Here is an 18,226-nt window from a genome sequence, read left to right as displayed (position 1 = left end):
GGAGTGGGACAGAACTGCCAAGGACTCGCCAGCTTGAATGTCAGGGGACAGAGGCAGCAGAGTGGACTGAAGGGAAGCTGTGGGGCTTCCTGGATTCTGCAGGACCAGAAGACAGGGCTCTTTGGCTCAGACGGGTACCGTTCTTCAGGAAAGGCATAAAGGACCTCGGAGGCAATTCAGAGGTCACCAGGACCACCACCTCTGACTAAAGCCAGGGGGTAGGGGTTGGCCTGGAAGAGAGGCGATGAGCCCAAGAGGATTATTCTCAGAATTTAGGAGCTAATGGAGCTTGCCTGGCTAAGTGCCGGACCTGCTTGGTAATTGTCACCCCTTCCTCTTCTTCTCCCTTGGAGAATGGCAAAGTCTGCTTTAGTCTTTCTCACCTTTGCATTTGGGAAGCAAACTTTATTTGGTTTCATAGGTTCACAGCTGGGGAGGAAATTGGCCTCAGGATGAATTGGAACCGAAGGCTCACCCACATCTGACTTAGATGATTTTTAGATGAATCTTTGGACTTGAGACGTTTTTGTAGTTAAAATTGAAAGACCCCATTATAATACGAGCGCCACTTAATGATTTGATATTTGTACACATGTTTGCCTTGAGGAGACGATGCAGAGTTGTTAAGAGTGCTACCGACTGCATTCACTGTGTGTTCTTCACATCCCTGACTTGTTTATTTGCTGCTGAAAGTTACTTCTCTGAATCCCCTTCACCTATTTCTCCCCTCCCCCAGCCCCTCCCTTTTGGCAACCAATAGTTTGTTCTTTGTACCTATGACTCTGTTTCTGTTTTGTTTTGTTTGTTCATTTGTTTTGTTTTTTAGATTTCACATATACTTGAAATCATATAGTATGTATTTTTCTCTGTCTGACTTATTTCACTTATTTCCATCCATGTTGTTGAAAATGGCATTATTTCATTCTTTTTATGGCTGAATAATATTCCATTGTGTTTATAGACCTCATCTTCTTTAGCCACTCCTCTGTTGATGGACACTTAGATTTTTTCCATATCGTGACAGTTGTAAATAATGCTGCAGTGGACGAGGGGTACATATGTATATATTTTTCTGATTAGTGTTTTTGTTTTCTTCAGAACCTAGAAGTGGAATTCCTGGATTATTTGGTAGTTCTCTTTTCTTTTTTTTTAAAGAAAGGCAGATGCCACATGTGATGCCTCATTCAGATGTGTCTGGAGTTTTGGAAGCTTGACTACTTTACACTCTATGAGCAGACCTTGTTGGGAAGTCCTGATTTGTAGGGGAGCACAGCCACTCCTACACCCTTGACTGCAGAATGGTCCTCCTGGACTGGGAGGGATGCATGGAGTGCTGAGGGAGGAAGGAGACCAGGTCAGCCAGGTCAATGCTGGTGATCAGTGGGGAGACAGACATCACAGCCAGATCACAAGCACATCAAGTTCTAGTTTTCAGTCTTTGAGGAACCTACACACTCTCTTCCATAGCTGCAGCCGGTTTCCATTTACAGTCCCACAAACAGTGCACCAGGGTTCCCTCTTCTCCACTTCCTCACCAATACTTATTTGTCATCTTTTTGGTAACAGCTATTCTGAAAAGTGTGAGGTGATATCTCACTGTGGCTTTGATTTGCCTTTCCATGATGGTGAGTGATGTTGGGCATCTTTTCACATGCCTGTTGGCCATCTGTGTGTTTTCTTTGAAAAAGTGTCTATTCCGATCCTTTGCCCATTTTTTGATTGGGTTATTTGAGTTTTTATTTTTATTTATTTATTTATTTATCTTTTTGCCATTTCTTGGGCCGCTCCCGCAGCCTATGGAGATTCCCAAGCTAGGGGTCGAATCGAACTGTAGCCACTGGCCTAAGCCAGAGCCACAGCAACGTGGGATCCGAGCCGTATCTGCAACCTACACCACAGCTCACGGCAGTGCCAGATCCTTAATCCACTGAGCAAGGCCAGGGATCAAACCCGCAACCTCTTGGTTCCTAGTTGGATTCGTTAACCACTGCACCACAACAGGAACTCCTGAGTTTTTAAAGTATTGAGTTGTATGAGTTCTTTATACTTTGGATATCAACCCCTTATTAAACTATGACTTGCAGATAGATTCTCTCATTCAGTAGGTTGCCTTTTCATTTTGTTGGTGGTTTCCTTTGCAATGCAAAAGCTTTTTAGTTTGAAATAATTCTGTTTGCTTATGTTTGCTTTTGTTTCCTTGCCTGAGGTGATGTATCCAAAAAAAACTGTTCCTAAGGGTAATGTCAAACAGCACGCATACCCCCGTGTCTTTAGGAGTTTTATGGTTTCAGGTCTTTAATCCACTTTGAATTTATTCTTGTCTATGATGTAAGTCGGTGTTCCAGTGCCATTCTTTTACATGTAGTTGTCCAGTTTTCCCAGCACCATTTATTGAAGAGGCTGTGTTTTCCCCATTGTATATTCTTGCCTCTTTTCTCATAGAATCTTTTGACCGTATACATGTGGGTTTATTTCTGGGCTCTTTAGTCTGTCCCATTGATCTATGGGGCTGTTTTACTGTCAGTACTCTACTGTTTTGACTACTGAAGCTTTGTAGTATAGCCTAAAATCAGGGAGCCTGATTCCTCCAGCTTTGTTCTTCTTTCTCGAGATAGTCTTGGCTATTCAGGGCATTTGTGGTTGCATACAGATTTTAGGATTGTTTGTTCTAGTCCTGTGGAATATGCCATTGGAATTCTGATGGAGATTGCATTCAATTTATGGATTGATTTGGATGTTTTAACAATATTTGTTCTGGAGTTCCTGTTGTGGCGCAGCAGAAACGAATCCGACTAGGAACCATGAGGTTGTGGGTTCAATCCCAGGCCTTGCTCAGTGGGTTAAGGATCTGGCATTTCGGTGGCTATGGTATAGGCTGGCAGCTATGGCTCCCACTGGACCCCTAGCCTGGGAACCTCCATATGCCACAGGTGCAGCCCTAAAAAGACAAAAAATATGTATATATATTAGTTCTTACAATACATAAACATGCTACATCTTTCCATTTATTTGTGTTATCTTTAGCTTCCTTCCACAGATTTTCTTATAGTTTTCAGAGAACAGGTCTTTCACCTCTTTGGTTAAATCTATTCCTAAATATTTTATTCCTTCGATGCAGTTATACATGGGATTGTTTTCTTCATTTCTCTTTCATTATTAGTGTGTAGAATTGTGACAGTTTTCTGTATATTGATTTTGTGTCCTGCAACTTTACTGAATACTTTTATTGGTTCTAATAGTTTCTTGAAGGAGTCTTTGGGGTTTTCTATATGTAGTATCATATCATCTGCAAATAGTGACAGTTTTATTTCTTCCTTTCCAGTTTGGATGGCTTTTATTTATTGATTTATTTTTGCCTACTTTCTGTGGTTAGAATATCCAAATTATGTTGAATAAAAATGGCAAGAGTGGGCATTCTTATCTTGTTCCTGGTCTTAGAGGGAAAGCTTTCAGGTTTTCACCCTTGCGTATGATTTAGCTGAGGATTTGTCATATATGGCCTTAATTGTCGAAGTATATTCCCTCTATATCCACTTTGTTGAAAGTTTTCATCATGAATGAATGTTGGATTTTGTCAGATGCTTTTCCTGCATTTATCAAGATGATCAAAGATTTTTATATTTTGTTTTCTTTTTTTCTTTTTTCTTATTTGTCTTTTTGCCATTTCTTGAGCTACTCCTGCGGCATATGGAGTTTCCCAGAATAGGGGTCAAATCGGAGCTGTAGCCACCAACCTATACCAGAGCCACAGCAACATGGGATCCAAGCTGCATCTGCAACCTACACCACAGCTCACGGCAATGCTGGATCCTTTTTTTTTTTTTTTTTTTTTTTTTTTTTTTTTTTTTTTTTTTTTTTGTCTTTTTGCTATTTCTTTGGGCCGCTCCTGCGGCATATGGAGGTTCCCAGGCTAGGAGTCGAATCGGAGCTGTAGCCACTGGCCTACGCCAGAGCCACAGCAACGCGGGATCTGAGCCGCGTCTGCAACCTACACCACAGCTCACGGCAACGCCAGATCCTTAACCCACTGAGCAAGGGCAGGGACCGAACCCGCAACCTCATGGTTCCTAGTCGGATTCGTTAACCACTGCGCCATGACGGGAACTCCCTGGATCCTTAACCCACTGAGCAAGGCCAGGGATCGAACCCGCAACCTCATGGTTCTTAGATTCATTAAGCACTGCGCCACGACGGGAACTCCCAATCTTTTGTTTTCTTAATGTGGTGTTTGACAATGATTGATTTAGGGATGTTGAAACATCCTAGCATCCCTGGAATGAATCCTACTTGATCTATGTGATCCTTACAATGTATTATTGGATTCAGCTTGCTTATATTTTGTGGAGGATTTTTCATCTATATTCATCAAGGATATTGGCCTATACTTTTCTTTTTTTGTGTGTGGTGCTCTTGTCTGCTTTTGGTATCAGGAAAATGCTGGCCATATAAAAATGAGCTTGGGAGTTTCTGTCCTCTTCAGTTTTTTTTTTTTTTTTTCTTTTTTGGAATCATTTGAGAAGGATGGGTATAACTCTTCTTTAAAACTTGGGTAGAACTCACCTGTGAAGCCATCTAGACCTGGACCTTTTTTAGGGGAAAGTTTCTTGAGCACTGATTCAGTTTTGTTACTGGTATTCAGTCTGTATTCAGATTTTCTTTTCATGATTCAGTCTTGGAAGTTGGTATGCTTCCAGGATTTATCCATTTCCTCTAGGTAGTCTAATTTTTGCCTTATAATCATTCATAGTAATCTCCTATGATCCTTTGTATTTTGTGGTCCCAGTTATAATTTCTCCTCGGGTTTTATTTATTTGAGCTCTCTTTTTATTCCTTGATGAGTCTGTCAGTTTTTTTTATCTTTTCAAAGAATGAAGCCTTAGCTTTCTATTGAATTTTTCCATTTTTTTTTCTTTTTCTTTTTGTCTCCATATATTTCTTTTCTGGTCTTTATTATTATTCCCTTCCTTCTACTAACTTTGGGTTTTGCTTGTTCTTCTTTTTCTAGCTCCTTTAAATGTATATTTGTATTATTTATTTGAGATATTTTTTGCTTCCTTGGGTAGGCTTGTATTGCTGTGAACTTCGTTCTTAGAACTGCTTTTGCTGCATCCCATAGATTTTGGATCATTGTGTTTCCATTTATCTCCAAGTATTTGTTAATTTCTTCTTTGATTTCTTTAGTGGCCCATTGGTTGTTTATTAGTGTGTTGTTTAGTCTCCATGTTTTTTTCCAGTTTTCTTCTTCTTATTGATATTAATTTCATATGGTTGTGGACAAAAAAGATGCTTGAAATGATTTCAGTCTTCTTAAGTTTATTTTGACGTGTGTTGTACCTGTCATATAATCTGTTCTGGAGAATGTTCCATGTTCAGTTGGAAAGAATGTGTATTCTACTGCTTTTGGATGGAGTGTTCTATATATTACCTATTACCTTCATCTGATCGAATGTGACATTTAAGGCCAGTGTTACCTCATTGAATGTCTTGTTCTGCAGGATCTGTCCACTGATGTAAGTGGGGTGTTAAAGTCTCCCACTATTATTGTATTACTATCAGTATCTCTTATGTTTCATATTTGCTTTATGTTTTTAGTTGCTCCTGTGTTGGGTGCATATATATTCACAATGTTATATCTTCTTGTTATCATTATATAATGCCCTTCTTTGTCTCTGTTACAGTCTTTGCTGTAGAGTGTCTGTTTTGTCTGATAGCAGTATTGCCAGCACAGCTCTCTTCTCATTTCCTTGCTTGGCGATCCCCTCCCTTGTAGTCTCTCAGTGTCTTTAGATCTGAAGTGGGTCTCGTGTAGGCAGCGTATAGATGGCCCTGGTCTTTTCTTTATCCAGTCAGCCATCCTGTGTCTTTTGATGGGAATAGTTAGTCCATTTACATTTACATTATTGAAGAGTATGCACCTGTTGCCATTTTGTTCATTGTTTCCTGGTTGTTTTTGTAGTTCTTCTCTCTTCCTTTCTTCTTCTCTTGGTCGCTCCCCTTGTGATTTGATGACAATCTTTGTAAAGTGTGCCTTTTGGATTACTTTATTTTGTGTGTATCCATTGTACATTTTTAGTTTGTGGCTCCCACAAAGTTCATATATATATCAAATATATGTGTGTGTGTCTGTGTATATGTATGTATATGTGCATATATATATCCATCCGTCTCTTAAACTGATAGCTGCTTAAGTTCTAGGCCATTCTCAAAGCACTAAACTCCCCCTTCATGATGTTTTTGATGTCATATTTTATATCTTTTATTTTGGTGTCCTTTAACTACTCATTGTAGTTATAGTTGATTTTACTACTTTTCTCATTTAACCTTCATACTAGGTTTTTAAATGGCTAATCCACTGCCTTTACTATATGTTTACGGTACTCAATACATGTTTACCTTAACCAGTGAGTTTTTTCTTTCATATATTTTCCTATTTCTAGTTGTGGCCTTTTCTCTTCCACTTAAATAAAACTCTTTAACATTTCTTGTAGGGCAAGGAAGTGGTAATTGATCCCTTTAGTTTCCGCATTTCTGAGAAACTCTTTTATTTCTTCTTCAATTCTTAATAATAACCTTGCTGGATAGAGTAGTCTAGGTTGTAAGGTGTTTTCTTTTTTTTTCCTTCAGCACTTTGAATATATCCCACCACTCCCTTCTGGCCTGTAAAGTTTCTGCTAAAAAAAAAAATTCAGATGATAGTCTTATGACATGGGAGTTTCAGTGTATGTAATTAGCTGTTTTTCTCTTGCTGCCTTTAAGATTCTCTCTTTATCTTTAATTTTGCCATTTTAATTACCTCTTTCTCTGGATATCTTGGGACTCTGCTTCCTGGACTTGAAATTATGGCTTTCTTCCTCTGTTTTTGGGAGGTTTTCAGCCATTATTTCTTCAAATAAGTTTTCCATTCCTTTCTCTCTTCTCCTTCTGGAGCCCCTATAATGTAAATGTTAATATGTTTGATGTTGTGTCAAAGTTCCATTAAATTCTCCTCATTAAAAAAAAAAAATGCTTTCCGGACTTCCTGCCATGGCTCAGTGGAAACAAATGTGACTAGGAACCATGAGGTTGTGGATTCGATCCCTGGCCGCCTCGCTCAGTGGGTTAAGGACCCAGCATTGTGGTGAGCTGTGGTGTAGGTGACAGATGCAGCTTGGATCTGGCATTGCTGTGGCTGTGGTATAGACTGGTGGCTACAGCTCTGATTAGACCCCTAGCCTGGGAACTTCCATATGCCGTGGGTGCAGCCTTAAAAACACGAAAAGACAAAAAAAGTTTTCCTTTTTTTGTTCTGATGTAATTATCACTATTCTGTCTTACAGATCTTTTATACTTCTTCTCTGTCATCTAATCTGCTGTTGCTTCCCTCTAGTGGATTTTTCACTTCAGTTATTGTATTCATTATCTCTGATTGACTCTTTCTTATATTTTCTTTCTCTTTGTGGAAATTCTCACTGTGTCCCTCCATTCTTCTACTAGGTTTGGTTCTCATCCTTATGACTGTTTCTTTGAACTCTTTATCAGGTAAATTACTTATCTCCACTTCATTGGGGGCTTCCTGGGGTTTTATTTTGTACTTTCATTTAGAACATGTTCCTCTGTTTCCTCATTTGGTTTGACTTTTGGTTTTTGTTTCTATGAATTGGGCAAAACAACTGCCTTTCCTGGTCTTGAAGGAGCAGCCTTGTGTAGAGTGTCCCCAGTGTAAAGTGGGCAGCTTTGCCCAGCTACTGGGGCTGGAGAGGAGGCACTGGCTGAGGAAAGCTCCTGGGAGCACAGTGCCCAAGGATACGTTGGCGGGGCATCTGGGGCCGGAGCAGGCACAGGCCAGGGGGAGTCCCAGGGAGACTCAAACAGTGGTGTCCACTGTACCTCCAGCTCCAGAGAGGGCTCCAGCGGTCCCCTGCTTGTTTAGCAGAAGCATTAGGGTCAGTCAGTGGCTTTCCTTCCATGTAGATGCCCACAAACTGCTGTTCTTGATGGTGTCCAGGGCTGGAGAGTCTGGGCTCAGGCCCCTCAGCAGCGTGCCTCCCTCCTGAAGGTCGCTGGGATGGCTGCCGTGTCTCCATCGTTCCTCCTGTGTCCGTGTGGTTCTTCTGTGTGCAGGAGCTGTTTAGCGCGCCTGGGGTCCCCTTCAGGAGGAACTGCTCTAAACATGGGTGCAGATTCAGTGTGTTCGGGGAGCAGGTGTGCTCAGAGCTTTCCTGTGCTGCCATCTGGGCTGCTCCTTCTCCCTCTGCCTGGACTTGAAACTTCAGATGTGACGGTGAAGCAAGTTAACACTTCCAGGGCAGTTGGGATGGAATGTATGTACGTGCTTGTGAAGAGGGCATGAACTTGGGAGGTGAGGACAGGAGGTTATGGATTGAATATTTATGTCCCCCCCAAATTCATGTGCTGAAACCCTAACCCAATGTTATGGTATTTGTTGACAAGAGCTTGGGGGGGGATTATTAGATAGGTCATCAGGGTGGGAACCTCATGAGGGGTTAGTGGCCTTATAAGAAGAGGAAGAGGTTGCTCTCATGTGAGGACAAAGAAAAGGCAGAGAGAATCCTTGCCGAGGACCTGACCGTCCTGGCACTTTAATCTTGGGCCCAGCCTCCAGAACTATGGCAAAATCAGTTCCTGTTGTCAGACCACCTCGTCTATGCTGTTTCATGATAGCCACCTTGGGTAGACAAGAAGTAGAATACAAGACACCAGGTGCACCCCTAACCCCCTCCTTGTCTGCTTGCTGGGCTGCTTCCTGCTGCTGAACACAGTGTGGGGGTGCTGGTGTTCCTCCCACCTGACCCAGAGGGAGAAGAGCAGGAGCAGGACCCTGGGAAGGGGCAACACCTGCAAATTGAGAGGGATGGCGGGGCCTGGGGAGCAGCATCCCCCCACTGTGGACCTGTGGTCTCTAATCAGGCTAGTGGAGGCCTCCCCAGTCCTCCAGCTCTGAGCTTTAGGCATCTCTTGATGGTTTTATTTGTGTGATTTTTACCTTAAAAGACTGTCCAGATGCAATTGCAGATACAAGACCTGGAGCTCTTCTGAGGCCTTGGGGCTGGAAGGGCATTGAAGAGCCAGCTCATGTCTAAGCTCCAGGCAAAAGAAGGTTAACGAGCAAGTGAGAGACTGTGTTGGGCATGTGTACATGTGGCTGGGAGAGGGTGGCACTGGCAGAAAGAATCCACTCCACTCAGGAAGGTGGCGAAGCACAGTCCAGCACCAGGAGCCCTGGGAGGACATCCCAGGGTTCAGGTGATGAGGGGCCCAGCTGCGTGTCTCTCAGGGCCCGTGTCTCTTTGTGCTCAAGTTCTCCTCATCCCGTGCTGTCTCCCTCTTGCCAGGAGCTGGGAAGGGCATGTGGGCTTCCTCTCAGCAAGCTTGAGTTTGAAAAAGATGTGGAAACAAGTCTTCGCAGCTGGCTTCTTGCTCCTGATCTCTGGCCGGGGCTTCAGGGCCTCCTGGTACCTGGGCCATTGGGGACTGGGAGGGCGTTCTCAGCCTGTTACTGTGCAGGAGTCTCAGAGGGTCACAGACCTTTGAGAGGGGATGCGCTGAGCTTCCTCTGGCCTCAGTTTGTGTGGATGGGAAACATACACTGACAGGGGCCAGACAGATGGATGAAGGGCTCTGTCCTGTCCCAGAGGCCTGGCAGGACCTGGCAGCAGCTTGCTGGGTGCCCTGCTGGGCACTTTCTGTGCTGTCGTCATCCATGCTCCTGTGGCACTGGGGGTGCAGTCAGGTCCCACCTCGAAGCAGCTCCCAGAGAAGCAAGGAGCTGCCATGTCCCGGGGTGGCCCTGCTGCCCCTCCAAGCTCTGCATCTTTGTCCTGTGCCAGCACGTCTGTGATGGAATCCCTGACCTCTGAGCAGCTCGTGGTCCCAGAGCTGGCTGCTGGCTCCATGCCTGCCTTGTTCAGTTCTCATGACAGAGTGTCAGGGCCATTGTCAAGGTTTGGAACTGAGTCCTAGGATCAAATCCAGATTGAGCAGATAGATTCCTGGTCGAACAGACGCTGTCGAGATGCACACCCAGTGTCTGCTGTTTAATGTCTCAGAGACTCAGTTTTTTATGGGGCTGATTTAAGAGCCTAATGAGCTGGTGTATGTAGAACAGTGTCAGAGTCATACTTCTCAAGAGATAGTTTCCAGTATGTCAGTTTTATAAATATCACTGTGTCATCCATTTTACATATGAGGAGACTGAGCCTTGGAGCTGTTAACTGCTGTTCACGATCCGTCAGCCAATGCGGACGTTGGCACCAGCTCCATCTGCCGCCGGCTGTCAGGATGTCTGTCTCCCTATTCTTCTGGCCTCGTCCAATGTGGCTGGCCGCCCAGAACCACCTGCCAGGGGCCCAGCTCCCAGCCTCTTCCCCCATTTCTGATTTGGGGGGTGCTGTCCAGGCAGCTCAGGCCCCGCTCAGAGCACCAGGACGCCTGTGCCTACAGTCCCCCCTCCCTCAGTCCCCCAGATCCCTTATCAGAGCACCCAGTGCAGCCCTCAGGCAGGAGGCCAGCATAGGCTTCACCACCATGGGTTCAGTCGCTGGAAGAGGGGAGAACACGCAGTGATGCAGCCCCTCCTGTCAGCATCACAGGGGAGTAGCTCCCGATGTGGCTCAGCAGGTTAAGGACCTGACTACTATCCATGAGGATGCAGGTTTGATCCCTGGCCTTGATCAGTGGGTTAAGGATCTGGCACTGCCGTGAGCTGTGGTGTAGGTCACAGATGTGGCTCAGATCTGGCATTGCTGTGGCTGTGGTGTGGGCCAGCAGCTGTAGCTCTGATTCAACCCTTAGCCTGGGAACCTCCATATGCCACAGGTGCGACCCTAGAAAAAAAAATCACAGCAGAGAAAGCATGCTCCTGGCTCCCATCCCCATTGATCCCATGCTATCGCCTTCATGAATCACTCTTTATCTTCTGAATTTTGTGAGAGCTGTATTTTTGAATATACATTAAGGGGTAAAATAGCCAATAGCTAAGGCACGATTTTTGTCTCTTAGCTTCTTCCCGTCTTCTTCTTTATCATGGATCCCTGTACCTCTGCCCTTTCTGAAGTTGCTCTGCCCATTCTAGTCCTTATAACCTTCTCCACTCTCACAGTAACTGTTCCAGGGACAAGCAGAGCCGTGCCGGCTCCAGCTCCAACGGGAAACTCTCCAAACAAAAAACTCCAATCAAAAGTCTCCAAGTGTGCTTGCTGCCTGAAGGCACTCAGTGAAACCAGAGCTGCCCCTTAAAGCCCCAGTTTTGTCTTCCTGCCCAGTTCAGGTGCATCAGGCTCTGACCCTGTCCCTGCCCCAGTCTTAGTGTCACCTTCCCAGGTGTGCAGTTGCCAGTCATGTAACACACGCGATCTCACACAGAAAGGTGTGTGAGAACCAGAGGTGCCTCCCCAGAAGGCCTTCCTGCACAGGCTGCAGGCTTTTCCTGACTGCACACAGGTTGATATGGCAGCTGAGGATTCTTTGACCATCTTCCCAAGGTCATCTACCTCCATTACTGTCCCTTGTGCTGTGTCAGCAAGAACATTGCTGCTTCTCACTAGACAGCATCGGGTTTGCAGGGATGTCAAGCCTATAGATACAAGGGGGCACAGAGCCCAGCTCCCAGGCACATGGGCCCCCACCTCCTGTCTCCTGCTGGCAGCACCTCCCCTCTAAACTCTGTGTAACCACACGGCACCCATGGTGGCCCCGCTGTCACTTGGGCTTCTCAGAGGCACCACCATGTCCATGGCTGTGTCCTGACAGGCTTGCTCCTCTCCCTCCAACCCCATCGTCTCTGCCTCCAGCACCCCCCACCAGTGCCCAAGCGACTCCAGCTCCTCTGTTGAGCCTCCAGACCTGCCACGCTCCTCTCCCAGGTCTCAACATGCCTCCCCCCTCCTCCTGACCCCTCACCTGCCCCCTCCCCCGCTGGCCAGGTCAGCCTGGCTCTCAGGACAGGCGCCCCTCCTCCAAGACCACCTCCTGACCCCTAAGCTAGTTAACAGCAAACTCTCTGCTTCATCACATCTGGTACCATGTGTTCAAAGGAACTTTGGCAACTTTCATTTTGTTGTTTCCCCTCAAAAAGAGACACGTTTGATGTAATGAGTCAGAAAATACCAGAATTGGAGTTCCTTTCGTGCCTCAGTGGTTCGTGGAACCAACTAGGATCTGTAAGGTTGCAGGTTCGATCCCTGGCCTCGCTCAGTGGGTTAAGGATCCGATGCTGCCGTGAGCTGTGGGGTAGGTTGCAGACACAGCTCGGATCCCGTGTTGCTGTGGCTGGGGTATAGGCCGGCAGCTGCAGCTCCAATTAGACCCCTAGCCTAGGAACCTCTATATGTTGTGGGTGCAGCCCTAGAAAGACAAAAGGAAAAAAAAAAAGGAAAATACCAGAATGTCTAATAAAACCTAAGCATTGCCCGAGCCCCCTCCTGCACCTGCTCCCTGAGCCAACAGAGCATCTGAGCAGTTTCTGTGCTCCCCTGGGCAGTCAGCAGATGCCCCCAGATCACTGAGTGCTGACATGATGGCCCCTGACCCCTGACCCGTGACCACTATCTCCTGGTCTCAGCTCACAAAATTGTCCTTTTGTGCCCCTGGCAGAGTGGGGCTTTGCTTTCATCCTGGTTCTCAGAGGTGGGTGGTCCCCAGCCACACTCCTGAGGGGTTAGAGCCTGCACATGCCACCTGTGCACCTCAGGTTCTGCAGGTCCAGGTTTTCCTGGATGACCAGGGCTGAGCTATGCCAGCCAGCAGTCCCTGTGGCCCACTGCACCTGCCCAGCGTTCCATGTGCCATCCAGCGGCTCTGACGTCCCAGCGGCAGAAGACAGGTAGCAAAGTACACCTGTTAGAGAGAAGGGGACACCTGATTACCATGGGTTAACGAGGTGACAGTGAAGATGGGACACTCAGGTCCATTACAGGTTTACTTCATTTTAATGAAGTGAATTGAATCCTTGAAAAAGTTAATGTCACATTTTATAAATCAAATTATATTCCCTTTGATTTCTTATAATTTCAGAGACAATTTTCCATAATTTTGATTGACTTTAAACTGCCAACGATTCTTAATTTAAGCTTTAAACTTCTTTTTCCTTTGGCCAAGTTTTTGCATTAATGTTCTATGAAATGAGGTCTCTAAGGACAGAAACTATTATTTTATTATTTGTGAATTGTTTTACAGTTTTCCTGTAATAAAAGAACATCTTTTTTAATTATTAGATTACCAGATCATTTTTTCCCTTTTTTTGGCTGCAGTTGTGGCATGCAGACATTCCTGGGTGAGGGATCGAACCCACACCACAGCAGTGACCTGAGCCACAGCGGTGACAACGCCAGATCCTTAACCCATTGAGCCACCAGAGAACTCCCAGATGATTCATTTAAAGTAGGATATGACTTTATTTCATGGTGCATGTGTATTTGTTTTCCTGCTGTCACCTGGAAGCTCTTCTCTACCATGTGGGCGTTGTTTACATGTGAGACAGACATGCAGACCCAAGAATACAGCTTGAAGGCTGAAGCTTCTCGTGCCTGCAGGCCTGGCTGCACCTGTTCCTCTGCCTGACTTGGCTGCTCTGCCCATGGGGCTCCTGCTCACATGACAGCCCTGGCCACAAGATGTGCCTGGGGAGCGGCCTCGCCTGGGAGCTGGCTCACACCAGGCCCTCTGGTCAGAATCTGCACCCCAGCTCATCACCGCACGACTGGAAGCCCATCATGTCCCCTGGGCTGGCGCCCCTGGTAGGTGCTCAGCCTCCTTCTGTGACCGGCTCCGCGTGAAGCTGGCCCCTCCCCAAGTCTTCATCTCTGTTTGCAAACTTCTGAAATTACGTGTCTGGTTGCACAGGTGACCACGGCTTCTAATTGATCGCTCCCTTGGTTCTGGATCAGAACCATTTCAGACATGCTGGATCAGGATCTTTGAGGGCAGGTGTACATGTACATTTACCCAGCTCCCTTGTTGGTTCCTGGTACCCAGAGTTGGAGCGAGAGCCCCTTGTTTGCCTGTGGACTCTCCCGAGGCAAGGGGGTAACAGGAAGTGATGTTGTTTTTATTCATTTAACAAAAATATATCAGAAGCTAACTATTTTACAAACTTTTTTTTTTGCAAATATTTGTATATATCCAAACATGCCATAAAAGAAGCAACACAATTTTTGTGAGATGCATTCATAGTGTAAGGGATCTCTTGCATTTGTCGTCTTAAATGCTTGCTGAGGCAGGACTCAAGCTGGGCCTTGCGGCCCTGGCCTGGGGCTGCTCCTGGCGCCTGGACTTGCTAGGGCACAGCGCAGGGTGCAAGCTCTGTCTGATGGGGTAATGAGCACAGTGCATCCACTGCATGGAGCTGGGGACTGCTCAGAGGACAGGCGGTCCCTGCTGGGGGCCAGGCCTCTCACTGCTTTGGGGGAGGGGGCAAGCGCAGCTTGCTCTGGGGAAGTGCCTCCCTCCCTCCCTCTGGAGGAGGTGGGGGGCAGAGGGGGGCATTTCATTCCCACAGTTCAGGCTGTTTGGGGTTCCCCAGAGAGGCTGAAATGACAACCTTGGTCATTCAGGGTTCACTGGAGGGTCAACTGCAGCAGGATGTTGAGGGGAAGTGGTGTAAGAAAGCAGTGTCCTCCCAGATCACAGTAACACCTTTCCCACACCCCACGGGCTCACGCAGGTCCCTGGAGAAACCCCAGCAAACCCATCTTCCTTGATCATGAACATTTCAGGCAGATCCCCCCTAAATGTTCTCTGAAGCCTCAGGGGCCTTTCCCCGCTGCCCTCGAGTGCCCATCAGCCCACTCTTAGCTGCGTGGTGCAGATGCAGACAAGATGGGGAGGGGCTTGAGCTCTGACTCCTGTGTGTGACCACTGGGGACGGCAGGCGCTAGCGGGATTCTGCTGTGGATGGTGGGCATTTGGGGAGGGCTGTCTGGTCTTCATGGCAGCGTTTGTCCAACCCAGTGGCGAGAAGGATGGTCGTATTTGATCACGGAGCCTGACAGGAAGGTCACCTGTGTGTGGGTGCCTCTGGGGCAGAACAGCCTTGGCTCTCCCTTCTCTCAGCTCCCGCCGTCCAGCAAGGCCAGTGCTCATGGATGAAATCTGCTCATGAGGCAAAAGGACAGTGCAGGGCCTCCTGCCGGCCGAGCCCACGTCCCTCCCACGTGCATTCAGTGTGTCCAGTGCCTGCCGTGTTCTCAGCCTGGCTGGGCACTGGGAGGGCAGAGTCCCATGGCCCTGCCCACATCATGCTCTGGGGGAGTTGGGAGGGGACAAGGAGTGGGAGGGTGGGGGAGCAGCTGGCAGGTGGCAAGGTTGGCATGGGGCCTGGTGATTTGCTGTCCTGGGAAGGGCTGTGGCTTCCCCTCAAAACCCCCAGGAGGCAGGGGCCCACTTGCTCTGGGCTGTGCTTGGTGCATCTTCTCCGCCTTACTTCATAAGCAGCAGTAGCCAGGCTGCTTGAACTGGGCAAGAGCCAGACTGTGGGCACAGTGGCTGTAAGAAGTCGCCTGGACAGAGCTCCTTCCACCAGGACAGATGCCCAGAGGGCCTGCCTGCCCTGGTACCCACCCTGTGCTCCACTGGGGTTTCTGGCTGAGTGTCAAGGCTTCATCCTCCTGTGGTCTGAGAGCAGGGCCCAGCCCAGTAGAGCAGCGAGAAAGGCAGTTGGCTCCCAGCCCCCATGGTCCTCCCTCTGTTAGGCACAGCGCCACAGGGCCACCTGCAGGCTGGGGACCCATTCACGTGGCTCTTAGTTTTACCATCTGTGTGTGCTTACCCCTCACCACACACAACACCTACATACCCCCCCACATACACACATACACAATATACATACACATGTGTACACACAGAGACACATACACATATGTACACTTAGATGCACACATACCCATGTATACACACATACATGCACACATGGTAAAATTACTTTCAGAGTTTGGGTTTTACGGCCCTATTTGACCATTTGATAGCCTGTGGCTTTTTTGACCTGAGACCCAGCAGTCTTTGGGTATCTGGTTGTTTAGGTGGCTTCCCTGACGGAGCCCCCAGAGGGCCAGGGACTGTCAGAGGCCGTTTGAGCCACACCGTGTCCTCCCAACCCACTGCTGGGCTCAGGTTAGGAGACAGTTATCCTGGGAACCTCTGCCTCTGTGGGGTGGCCTGGGAGCCTCCAAGCCAGCTGCATGGCGCCCCCTGGTGGCCAAGTGATGGAGGCTCTCCAAAGTTTGCCCCACACAACTCCTGATGTTGGAACAGGGCTGCCCTGTGCCACGTTCCTCGCCCGCCTGTTTCTCTCCAGGCTAGGGTAGGGGGCTTGCCCATGCCAGCCATGGACAGCATTCAGAACATCAGATTCCACCTTTTCTATCAGTATCAGTGCTAAGAGTAGAGAAAACAGATTTGTTTATACTAAAATGTTACCAGCTTAAACCTTGAGGATGCACACAGGTGCACATTAAGGGGATTGCAGCCCCACTAACGCCCAGAATCTGGGCAGGAAGAGGAATTCCCCATCCAGCCCCTGCAGGGTCCATCCCATACTGTGACCTTGAGGGGCTATCCCAGGAGCTGTAGTTTCGGACTCCATATCCCTGCCAGCTGATCTCCCCTGAACATTAGAAAACTAATTCCAGGAGAGCCATGAAATTGTCCATGTTCTAAGGCACATACATGGTTCTGAAAGCCCCTCTGCGTGTAACGCTCTTCCTACTTTGCCCGCCCTTGTGCGCACATGTGCACATACACACATGCATGAACACATACACACTCAGTACTGCCCGAGCCTCCAGATGAAGCCATGTCAGGACACCCAGCTCTCGGGACCCAGATTGGGGGTCTGCTGTAGAATCACCAGCCCCGCTGCCTGAGCTGAGGGGTGCCCACAGCAGATGAAGTCCCCAGGCTGGGACATGGTCCTGGGGGGTGGGGGCTGTCCGATTGGCACCTTCAGGCTCTGGTCTGCTGGCACTTGTGCCACGTCTGGAGAGAGAAAGGAAAAGGGGGTTGGGTAAGTTCTCTCTTTGTTCCATTTTCCTCCTCCAGATGGCTGTATCAGGTCATGTTTAAAGCCTCCTAAGAGGACTTGACTTCCCCTCGCTGACAAGGTCATTGAGAAGCATTAACCCGTTTAACCTCCGTCTTGTGTCTCTAGAAAGACAAGAAGACTGGGCTCCTGAAGCTGCTGGCCGGGGCGTCTGCCAAGAAGAAGCCCCGCTCCCCGCCACCCACCTCTCCCACCCATGACCCCCAGGCAGCGGTGGATGCCATGCTCCAGGGCGCAGTGGGGCCCGAAGTGTCTTCCTCGCTGTCCACCCACAGCAGGGCTGGGTCCTGCCCCTTAGAGGGCGAGATGCAGGGGGCCTTGGGTGTGGAGCCGCTGCACAGGAAGGCGGGCTCCTTGGATCTGAACTTCTCGTCCCCTTCCCGGCAAGCGCCTCTCTCCATGGCCGCCATCCGCCCTGAGCCCAAGGCACTGCCCAGAGAGAGGTAAGCAGTGGGCTTGTGTCCTCCAGGCCTGTGCGGGTGGTCTCTGAGGTCTGGAGCCACTTTAGGGAACGGGGACGGTGGGGGTTGGTTTTCTGTCCCTCACTGTCGACTTGGATAAAGCTCGTGCCACAAGTCCATGTGGGTCCCAAGTGTGGATTTACAAGGGGTCCATCAGGAAATTGGGAGAATCAATGCATCCCGAGCCCTCAGAGTGAGCAGTGGGGTGGGGGCCTGTGTCCCCAGCCCCCTTCGAGCCTGATTCCCTGTGGGCCCAAGTGGGCCCCACCCTGGGCAGCTCTGTGAGGCTAGCCCACGGACACCTCACCCCCAACTGCCTTCAGGGTGAAGCCATGTGAAGTTGCCAGGACCCATCTGTTTTTTGTTTTTTTTTTTTTTTTTTTTTTTTTTTTTACCAGAGCCAGCAATTTCATAGGGCTTAGCTTGGGATTTTCCACAGGAGGAGGCTGAGTCCACCGAGGACTCAGGTGGAAGGGGCCAGAGGCTGGTGCTCTGCTTGATGGGTCAGCCCTTTTGAGTTATGGGTCCTTAGCTTCAAATGAGGGAAGATGGCCAGTGGGAGGAGGCCCTTCCTTTTGGGGGCTTCTTCTTGGAAAGCTGCTTAAATGGTAAAATGGGAGCATCTCTAGAGAACACAATTCTGGCCTTTCTGTCAGAATCCCTCCCCTGCTCAGCCACAGTGACCAATGCCAGCCCTTCCCTGAGTCCCAGGATGTATGACCTGAGACACATC

The 18,226-nt window shown here is 48.2% G+C and overlaps 1 protein-coding gene across 3 annotated transcripts in view; it reads left to right on the top strand.

Annotated features, from left to right (window-relative positions):
* Positions 1-18,226, top strand: part of SH3RF3 (SH3 domain containing ring finger 3) — a 211,122-nt gene that overhangs the window by 182,781 nt on the left and 10,115 nt on the right. For all 3 annotated transcript variants that reach the window (XM_021087103.1, XM_021087104.1, XM_021087102.1), the window contains one exon: positions 17,141-17,475. In XM_021087103.1, the coding sequence (XP_020942762.1) occupies positions 17,141-17,475 (335 nt within the window). The remainder of the gene's footprint in view (positions 1-17,140; positions 17,476-18,226) is intronic.

The sequence above is a fragment of the Sus scrofa genome, chromosome 3, assembly GCF_000003025.6.
Source record: "Sus scrofa isolate TJ Tabasco breed Duroc chromosome 3, Sscrofa11.1, whole genome shotgun sequence".
NCBI classification, from domain to species: Eukaryota; Metazoa; Chordata; class Mammalia; order Artiodactyla; family Suidae; genus Sus; species Sus scrofa.
This window is presented reverse-complemented; position numbering and strand designations above follow the sequence as displayed.